The 11,365-nt window shown below is 26.1% G+C and overlaps 2 protein-coding genes across 2 annotated transcripts; both read right to left on the bottom strand.

Annotated features, from left to right (window-relative positions):
* Window positions 1-175: 175 nt before the first annotated feature.
* HO133_000033 (uncharacterized protein) lies at window positions 176-893 on the bottom strand (the record flags this gene model as incomplete). The annotated part of the gene is made up of 2 exons (XM_037290973.1): window positions 176-685; window positions 744-893. 2 exons carry the CDS (start codon window positions 891-893, stop codon window positions 176-178), a joined length of 660 nt encoding a protein of 219 aa, XP_037157847.1.
* Window positions 894-8,295: 7,402 nt separating this feature from the next.
* Window positions 8,296-9,601, bottom strand: HO133_000034 (uncharacterized protein; the record flags this gene model as incomplete). Its single annotated transcript, XM_037290974.1, has 2 exons — window positions 8,296-9,525; window positions 9,572-9,601. The coding sequence occupies 2 exons, from the start codon at window positions 9,599-9,601 to the stop codon at window positions 8,296-8,298; spliced, it is 1,260 nt and encodes a 419-aa protein (XP_037157848.1).
* Window positions 9,602-11,365: the final 1,764 nt, after the last annotated feature.

An 11,365-nucleotide genomic window follows, 5' to 3' on the forward strand; every position in this document is an offset into this window, starting at 1 on the left:
TTCTATGTGCCTGCAGGGCAGATATGTGCGGTGCCAAGCCACGCTAGTGTTATCTTATTAGATGGCCTTGGCGTACCGTGACAACATGCCCGCAAAGAAAGAAAAAAAGACACGTTCTCGTGGCTGCATCCCTGGATAGCTACATTGAGCATACGCCGTCCATATATCCATACATCTATCCTTGGCCTATAGCCTTTATATCCTTCGCGAATCGAGTGTAACCGAGCGGAGAGGCGAGTTGAGAGGCGAGTTGAGAGATGAGAAGAGAGGCGAGAAGAGAGGCGAGAGGTAAGGTAGAAAGTGGAGCACTGTTGAGGCGAGGGGAAGGATCTCCGCAATTCTGTATAGTGGCCTGGTGTGGAATTGTAGAGAGTGTGCCCGCTTGAATAGGACTGCTGCTGTCCGTGCTCTTGTTCTTCTCCGTAGTCTTCTCCGTAAACTTCTCCGTAGATTTCTCCGCAATTTTCTCCATATTTGCCTGTTGCAATGGCCTATGCTCTTGCTTAACTGAGTGCTCTGGCTGAGTGGCTGACTGAGTGACTGGCTGAGTAGCTGACTGAATGGATTGTTGTAAGACCGTGGAGAGCAGGCCTGTTGTGTCACTGCTGCTGCTATCCGTGCTCTTATTCTCCTTTATAGTCTTCTCCGTAGATTTCTCCGTAGTTTTCTCCACATTTGCTTGTTTCTGGTTTAAGAGAGTTTGGAGATGATTGAAGTCATAGTAGTGGATTTGGTGTGTTGACGGCTTGGTGGGGGGGTGCTTGGCACGAGTTCTCCGCTTGTTTCTCCGCTTGTTCCTTTTGTTCCTTAACTTCGTGGCTGTGGGCGATACGATTGAGTGCGTAGGTCATGAGGTTAAATGGCGTAGGGACGATAGGGCTGTAGTAGGCCATAGTGATATGTCAAATGGCCTAATGAAAGGATTGATTATGTGGTCTGGTAGGCTGGTGAATAGCCTAATTGTCTGATTGCGTAGACTGAATCTAGCTGCGTAGCGGAGCGCGGGGGCTGACTGTCGGTATATCGTGACTGCGGGTTGAGTGACGGTATAGATGACTTGGAAGAGGACCTGGGTTAGGTGTTGCTACCAATTGTCAAGGAAATGGATGACTGGGTCATGAATTCATGTGTGGTGTAAAGATGTTGATTATTCTATGTGCCTGCAGGGCAGATATGTGCGGTGCCAAGCCACGCTAGTGTTATCTTATCAGATGGCCTTGGCATACCGTGACAAATTATTAGAGAATTAATAAAATTGCTTCGATAACTTTATTAATTATTAAGAATATAACTTAAAATCGCTATATTCTTCTTTAAAAATTTATTTATTACTTAGATTCTATCGAAAAGAATTTTAGAATTATTAAAATAGATAGATATAAATAATCTATATAATATAAAAAGCTTTAATTATTTATAAATAAGATACGAAGTAATTAAAAAAAGCTTTATATTTTAAATTTTTATATTATAATTAATAAATATATAGTTAAAAAAATAGAATATATATACTATTTTATAATAGCTTTAGATAAATTAATTAAGAAGAGATATAAATTATTCGTAATTAGCGATAAGAGTTATCTCTATAATTATATCTAATATTTTTCTATATAAAGTCTTAAGAATAAATTAAAAGTTAAAGATCTTAGAGATATATTAGTTATAATATTTAAATTAATTATTAATATATTATCTTATAACTCTATTCTCTTTATAAATAACTATTTTATCGAATTTAAGCTAACTATAATTCTAAAAGATAAAGAAATTATAATATATAAAATTAGAAAGCTAAATTAATTAGATCTTTTAAAATTACTTATAAAGATAAAATAAGTTTTTATAAGAGATATTTTATATAAAGTTCTCGCTATAGTAGTTTAGAATAATATATTAATAGTAATTTAATAAGATAATAATCTTATTCTAGTCTTAACTATTATATATAATATAAGAGAGATTAATAACTTTATTTTTAAAAAGAGAAAATATTTTAATAAGACTAGTATAAATAATTATATAATTCTATCTACTTTTAAAGAGAATAATTAGAATATATAAAAGAAGAAGTTTTAAATTTTTAAGCTTTTTTATTACTATAATAAGTATATAAAGAAAATTAATTAATTTAATACTCTAATAATTATATATTCTTCTTAGCGAGCTTATAATTAAAATTAAATATCTCTATTTTATTAATATTTAGATAAAAGTCTTTCGAATATCTTTAAGCTTTATAAATTAATAAAAATATTTTATTAGAAGTATTAGAAGTTTCTCGAGCTAATAATAATAAGATTAGTTAAAAAAGATAGAGAAGATATTTAATCTCAGCTACCTTTTATCTTAATTATTACTTTCTTAAAACTATTATAAGATAATTATAACTAATAAGATTTAAATACTATTCGATAGTGTCTTATATATCGTTTCGATATTTAGAAGAGGCGTTTTAATAGAGAAATTAGTAGTAATAATGGGGGAGTATTAAAGACTAGAGGGGGATACGCTATATATAAAGTCTCTTTATATCGTAAAGGGAATTATATAGAATAATTTTATAATAGAAAGAATTAAATAGAGTTTATAGAATGAATCTAGATTATTAAATATAGATTATATAGTAGTTATAAAGTAATAGTATTAATAATAATAATAGAAATCGCATTTATTATCTTCGAGCGGTTATCGAATAAATATTACGTTTTTATTAATAATAATAGAAAAGTTAATATATAATTTTCTTTTATTATTATATATAATACTTATAAAATAATCTAATAAAGTTAAGAAAAACTAGAGCTTAAGATAAGAAATACTAGAGACTTACTTATTTAATTTAGATATTAAAAAGCGATAGTTAAGAAATTAACTCTCTTTAAGAAAGTTAATAATAATAGAAAGATGTTAAACGACTTTATAATATTAAATAAGTCTTATAAATCTTTCTCTTATACTACTATTAACGTAAATCTACTAGTTAAAAAAATATAAATTTTTTTAAACTTAGAATTTTTTAACTTTAACTTCTTTTTTTTTAAATTTTTTAACTTTAACTTCTTTTCTTTTAAAATTTATATCTTTATAATCTATTTATAAAATCTTATAATTCTAAAAGCTCTATAACGTAACTAGTCTATTTTATATAAGACGATTTTAGAATACGATAGTTTATATATAAAATATCGAGTAAGATTAGAAATATTCTATATCTTTTAATATAATATTTTAAAAATTACTTAAATCTTATACTATATATTATATCTTTTCGACCTCTACGTAAATCGAATATATTATTACTAAAATAGAAATCGAATTTTAATATAGAAATAAATAAATAAGAAGTAGTTAAGTAGATAATATTATAGAAGAAAAATACGTAGTAAAAAGATTTAAAGAAAATATAAATATTTTATATATAATTATAGAGAGATAAGTTTAAATCTATAAATTAAGTTTATAAAAAGTTTTATTTTTTTAATATCGAGAATAAATTTAACTCTCGAAGAGTAAATTTACTTTAATATAAGATTTACTTAGAATTACTAGTCGAAAAGATATAGTATATTTTATAGAATATTTTATATTAAGTAATATTATATTATACTCGAGTATAGTATAGATAAAATCGAATATTATTTTATTTTTCTAATATAGATTCGAGATCTTAACGAGATATATTACGATATAATATATCTATAATATTATACTATAAAATAATATATATATAAGATATTTTATTAAGATTTCTATATTTAAAAGTATAAGTAGTTATTTTAATTATTATTCTAATTTATTATAGCTAATACTATTATAACTAATATTATTATAATTAATATTATTATAATTAATACTATTATAGCTATTACTATTATATCTATTATTATTATATTTATTATTATTATAGCTATTATTATTATAACTAGTACTATTATAGCTATTACTATTATAGCTATTACTATTATAGCTATTATATAATAATAAACTATTTAAATAATAAATAGTAATAGCTATAATAATAATAGCTATTAAAATATTAAATATATAATATATAGAACGAACGAATTAATTCTTTAAAATCTCTTCGAGACTAGATTCTAAATATAGTATAAAATTAGATAACTAAAATATACGAGAGCTATATTTTAATAGTAGCTATAATAGTAATAGTTATAATAGTAAGTAATAGTTATAATAATAGTAGTTATAATAGTAGTAGTTATAGTAGTAATAGTTATAATAATAATAGTTATAATAGTAATAGATATAATAATATTAGTTATAATAATATTAGTTATAATAATATTAGTTATAATAGTATATCGAATAAGAATAGATACGATTAGTCGTTAACTAGAATAATAATTAGAATAGCTACTTTATACTTCTAAATATAGAAATCTTAACGAGATATTTCATATATATATTATTTCATAATATAATATTATAGATATATTATATCGTAATATATATCGCTAAGATTTTATATTATATTAGATATAAAATTATATAAATCTTAATAACTTATATTATATTAAAGTATAATATAATAGATTAATATCTTATATTATATTATATCTTTTCGACTAGTACTTAGAATTATAAAATCGAATTTTATAAGTTTTAAATTATTAGAAAGCGTAGAATAAGTTCTATAATTGAAAAAGAAATAGAAAGATTTAAAAAAAAGAGAAGTTATATTAATAATAGATCTTTAAAGAAATAATTAATTTTAAATTAATTTAAGTTTAATTAATAGAAAGTTATAGTCGTTAACTAGAATAATAATTAAAATAACTACTTTATACTTCTAAATATAGAAATTCTAATCGAATTATTCTATATATTTATTATTCTATAATATAATATTATATATATAATATCTTATAATATATATTATTAAGATTCTATATTATATTAGATATAAAATTATATAAATATTAATATCTTATATCTTATTAATATATATAAAAGAATAAGATAGAGTTAAGCTTAAAAATCTTAAATTTATATATATAATTAATTATTAATTCGAGTTCGCTACGCTCTTTAATTAGATCGATTAAATTATTATAAGTAAATAAATTAACGTTCGTAATTATTAAAATCTCGCTCTTCGCGTCTCGCTTATTAAAAAAATAGATATACGAAGATCGATATTAAAAGTTCTAGATATATTAAGATAAGAATTTAGATAGAGCTAAGTACTTAGTATACTTTCAAATTTCATAAATAATATTATTATTCTTTATTTTAATAAGTATTAGTACTCTATATAATAGCGACGTAGTATATATATATAAAGTATAAATATATAAAGTATATATATAATAGCGATATTAATAGAATATATAATAGCGATAATATTAAAGTATTAATTATAGTATAAAGAAATAAAGAAAGAGTATAAAGACTTTTAATATATAAGTCTTATTTATATAATATAATAAATAGAAATCTTCTTACTATTCTCTATCTTAATTATCTTTTATTAATATATTTAATATTTAAAGTATTAATTATAATAATAAGACTCGAATTTAAATACTTATTAAGTTTTATTAATTATAAATAAAATATTATATTATTTAAAAAGATATATTAAGAATTTATAAGAAAGTCGAAAGATAATAGCTATATTATTAAAATTACGAGTTTACTTAAAAGAGAATTTAAAAGTAAATAGAGCGAATAGTAAGATATATTAATATATTACGAAGATAATATATTTTAAAAATAATAATAAGTATAGAAAAGATTATAAGAAAGATAATATATAATTATACGACTTCGTTAAGTAAGTTAATAAGTATATATATAATTATATAAAGTATTATCGTTAAATAAATGTAATTATATAGAAAGTATTAAGGATATCAAGAGTATCAAGTATTTTAGCGCTATCTAGAGCTTTTAATATCGACTTTTATACGTTATTTATAATAGTAATAACTTTTTTATTTTCTATTAAAAATTTTAATTTTTTTTTAATTTTAAATCGCTATTTATACTTTTCGAATTTTTAAGAATTTTAAAAATTTATCTTATAATTATTAAAGCGTAAGAAATTTAAATATCGCTTATTAAAGTTCGCTTATTAAAGATCGCTTATTAAATTTACTCGATAGCTTTAATTTAAAAAAAAATTATAAATTTAATTTATAAATCTTTACTCGTTAGAGTATAATATAGTAGATTAATATTCTATATTATATTATATCTTTTCGACTAGTAATTAAACTATTTTAAATTATTTTAGATTATATTATAAAGAGACTATTTAATAAGAAAATATCAATATTTTAGAGACTTATAAAAAGCGAAAATAAGATAAAGATAAATTATAATTATTAATTTCTTAATTACTTCTTTTATAAGTAACTCTTAAATATAAATATTAGAAAAATAATAATTATATTATAAAAAAAATTAAGCGAAAAACTAAGTTAGAAAAGTCGTATTTTAATTATTTCGAAGAATATTAACGAGATAATCTCTATATTTAGATTCTTAAAGAATTAAATAAAAAATCTATCTTTATTACTAATAATAAATATTATTATAAGATTTAGAATAATAATTATAAACGACGATATATTTTAGTAGAGAAGGGAAAATTATTCGAGACTATAGTAGTAGTTAATGCTTTAATATAATTTATATAAATATATTAGATCTTATACTTTATTAAATCTAATATTAATTTATAATATTATTAATTAATATAATTAACTATTAAAAGATATAATTAGAGATTAAAACTATATTAAAGAATTATAAATAAAAGAAAGTAATAAAGAAAAAAAGATATCTTATAGAAATTCTTAGAATTTTAAAATATACTCTTATAGAGATAAGTTTTAACGCTATCTTTTATTAAGAAATTATTAATAAATATTAAAATAAGAATTAATAGATTACTCTTTATAATCGTTTTTTTAAAAAGAATAATAAAGAAAAAATAATAAGAGTATAAAAAAATCACATATTATAAAATAGATCTTTAAGTATATATCTTCTTTAATATTTAAGAATTATAGAATTAACGATAAGTAATATAGAGATTATATTTTATTAATCTATCTATATAAATATATTAAGAAAATTATAATTAGAAACTTTAATAAGAATATATAAATAATTAAGAATAATACTCTCGTCTATATTAAAGTAATTAAACTCTATTTAAAAAAATAGAAAAGATATAATATTAAGAAGATTAATTAGATCTCTAATTTATTAAATCTATATTAAATTAAGTCGTTATAAAACTCGTTAAAGAATAATTTATAATTATATTAATATTTAATTAAGAGAATAAATAAGATAATTAAAAATAGAGCTAGAGAAGAGCTAGAAGCTAAATAAAATTCTATTATAAATTATAATTCGCTAGTAAGATAAATTAGACTTTATTATAAGCTAAAAAATAGTAATAAGTTTAAAGAATATATATATTTTCTTTAAAGTATCTCTTATTAATATACTTCTATTTAAAACTCTTTATCTTTAAAATATATTCTATTAAAATCTTATTATACTTTAAATAATATTTTAATATATTCTTCTTTTAGCTACAATTTATCTAATTTAAAAAGATTATTTTATTATTATTAAGTATAATAACTTCGATAAAGAGTATCTAAGAGATATCGATTTATTAAAGAGCGAATATAATATTATTATCTAATTTAAGACGATAATAATTAGTTAGAAAGTTATTTAGATTCTTAATTAATTAATTAAGTAATCTAAATACTTATAAGATTACTTATATATAAATATAGCTATTATTATTATTATATTCTCGATATCTTAATATTTAATAAGAGAGTATATCTTAGTAATAGCCCCTCTCTCTATGAAATAAGATATATTTTAGTGCGATTTTGCGGAGAACTAAGTAACTTAATTGGTTGATTCCCGGCGTTATTTTAGCGTGGGAACTTATTCCTGGATTGTACGAGTATGAAAAAGGGGAGGATAAAGAGGGAGGGGAGGATAAGAAGGCTAAAGGCTTGCGGGGTTGCGATTGCGGGACCCATGGAGCGAAACATGATACCAGAATTGGAACCGCAGTGATATAAGAGGCGACAGGATCAGCGACCAGCGATCAGGCGGCAGTACTCGCTTATCGAAGACCGCAAGCAATCTTCGGAAGTTATTTTCATTGTCAAGCTAAACAGGCTATGCCACCCACAAGAGACGGGAATACCCGCGACATCCTGTCGCCAGAAACCTCAAAGTCCTACGTGCCACTCGTTAGTATCGAAATTCTCTCCCGTGTAACCGTCATCTCCCAGCACTAGCTGGAGATGCTTGAACCCTTGACCCCGAAGACGCGGCCGTACCATCGCCCTTCTTGCGTTTCTTGTTGCCAGGGTCCTGCTTTCTAGCCTTCTCTTCTTGCAATTGCTTTTGCGTCTCCTGCTGCGAGTATGCATATAACCTCTCGTGAAGCTTCAGTAGCTCCGCTTTTCGGGTATTGCAGCCCCAATTCAGAATATTGTGCAGCATGCTGCGAGACTGAGGGAGTTGGTCTGGATCACTCAGGGCTCTCGCGACAAGTCTGTTCGAGTGGTAGTTGACGATGGTCTTCATGGTCTTCCCATCAGTAATGACATCTGCCCAATGTAGCCAGATTTCTAGGATAGTTGAGTTCATCGCGACGGAGAAGACCACGGTCCTTTCGTCGACCCCAGTAACGTCGGGATAACCAAGTTTCTCGAGCAGGCTTCTAGACGCTTTCACCAGAGTAGCACCACCTCGGGCGGCCTGATTATAAGCATGTGCCAGCTCGCCGCGATCTGCTTTGCCCTCGATCAGTAGAAAGGCGTGATAGACGCCGTTGGCGATTCGGAGGAGCTCGCGAAGTTCCTGAGATAGCATCACCCCTCGCGGAATAGGAAACGTGTCGGGTGTGAGGCCGTAGCAGTAATCAGGCCGTGGATTCTTCATGCCGTTCTGTTTTGCCAATACGGTTGCCAGCGCCGCCTCGAAGCCGAGTTCTTCAAATTGGTTTGGTAGAAAGGTGCGCAGGAACTCGGAATTCATGGTGACCAGAAGGCCATCGTCACTCCAAAGGGCATTGCTTAAGAGGAAGGCCTTCCGTAGGGTCATTCGTTCAGCATCTGTTGCGGCGTTGGCGATTTTCGCGTTGTAGCTCGCCAATTCTTCACCCTCGAGGTCCTTCTCGGCCAAGTATGTCCGTCTAACGATGAGAGGTACCAGAGTTTGCAAAATTGTATCTTCGTTGAGTCTCTCGACCTGTGCTAGGGTGTTCTCGAACTCGCGAACCTCTTTCTTCTTCATAGCCGACAGGCGATCTTGGAACAATATAGCTTTCATTTTCTCTCTAAATTCGGTGTAACTCTCCAAGGCAGCTTTGTTCTGTAGTATTCCGTGATCTTCCATGGCTAGCTTGACCGCGTTGGCGTCTTTTGGTATCTTGAACGGGGTAGGCTTGGTGGAATCGGTGTCATCGGTAGGGAGGTTGTTGCTTCCATCTAAACTGACGTGGCCCTAGCTTGAGGTCAGTAGGGTCTGGAGTCGGCAACTCAGGACGTACCGGGCCTCTAACATTGCCGTGACCACCCATGCTCTCGGTCCACTTCTCGAGATTGATATGGGTGAGAGGGGTCGGAGGCAAGGGAGAAATCGAGGTGTCGCGAGGGGAGGGACCGCTTCCGCTTAAGGTTGTAGGAGGGTATGATATCTGAATACTCGAGCCAAGCGTAAACGGTGTCGAATGCTGTAGATAAGGAGGAGTTGGTCTCGCTGGCTTCGGGGTGCTTAGATCCACGCTGAAAGGTCATATTTGTCTTTGGTCAGATTGATGAGGGAGCGACGGTGGTATAGATATCGGGTGAGGTGAAGGATTGGCATTTTGTAGGGATAAAGAGAAAGATGGGCGGACGTAATTGCAAAAGCAGTTGTAGATGGTGAAGGTAAAAGGTGAAGGAAGACAAAAACTCAAATTTTGAAAGAGAAAGATGAAGATCTACGCAGTCTCGGCGGAAGTTCGGGGATCGCGCTGTCACGGGACGAGCGGGGTCTGATTACGATTCTCGCATATCTCTACTTCTCTAGTAATAGAGTTAACTCTAACCCTTTATATTTAATAAGTAAAGATTTATAAATTAAATTCATAATCTATTTTTTTAATTAGAGCTATCGAGTAAATTTAATAAGCGATCTTTAATAAGCGATATTTAAATTTCTTATTCTTAAAGAATTATAAAATTAAATTTCATAATTTTCTTATTTTCAGAAAGCGTAAATTACGATCTATAATTTAAAAAAGAAATTTTAAAATTTTAATAGAAAATAGTAAAGTTATTAAATAATTAAAAGTAGAGAAAAAGATTTTAATAATTATAAACGCTAATTTATTTACTCGCGATAATTTAATTAATCTAATTAAAGAGCGTAATAACTTTAAACTTATAATTAATTATATATATAAATTTAAAAATTTTAAGCTTAGCTTTATATTATTCTTCTATATATATTAATAAAAATTTTATCTTTTATAACTTTTAATTTATAATAAATTAAATTAAATTTATTTTTATTTACGCTATATTCGATAATCGCCTAAATCGAGATAATAAATTAGCGTGATTTTTCTCCGCGTCTTAACTACGCGACTTTTTTTATTCTTTATAATAACTTTATTATATTAAATTTAATATAATTAAAATTATTACTTTATTTACTTCTAATAAGAAAGAATTAGATTAAGCTATAAAATATTAGAAAAGAGATATCTAAATTAATATAAAAAAGAAGAAACTTAAATAGCGTAATATTCTTTTTTAAAGTATATCTTTACTATTAGAGTATTAGTTAATAAAAATTAAAAATTATATAATTATTAATTATCTTTTAAGCGATATAGAAATTACTTTATATATAATATTTAATCTTATATAAATTATTACTATCTAAAATATATTTTATAAAAATATTAATTTATATATCTCTCTATAAAGTACTTTAGATTCTATCTAAAAAGTCTATTAATATTTTAAAATTAAAAATCTTTATCGCTATTATTAGTATATATAATAGAATAAGATAGAGCTAAGCTTAAAAATCTTAAATTTATATATATAATTAATTATTAATTTAGAGTTACTACGCTCTTTAATTAAATCGACTAAGTTATCGCGAGTAAATAAATTAGCGTTCGTAATTATTAAAAAAATAGATATACGTTATTAATATATAGAATAATCTTTTTATTTTCTATTAAAATTTTAAGAATTTTTTTTTAAATTATAAAATAAATTGTAGGCTTTTAGAAAAAAAAAGAATTTTTAAATTTAGTCTTATAATTATTAAAGCGTAAGAAATTCAA

Source organism: Letharia lupina (assembly GCF_014066315.1).
Source record: "Letharia lupina isolate WasteWater1 chromosome Unknown contig_1, whole genome shotgun sequence".
Taxonomy (NCBI): Eukaryota; Fungi; Ascomycota; class Lecanoromycetes; order Lecanorales; family Parmeliaceae; genus Letharia; species Letharia lupina.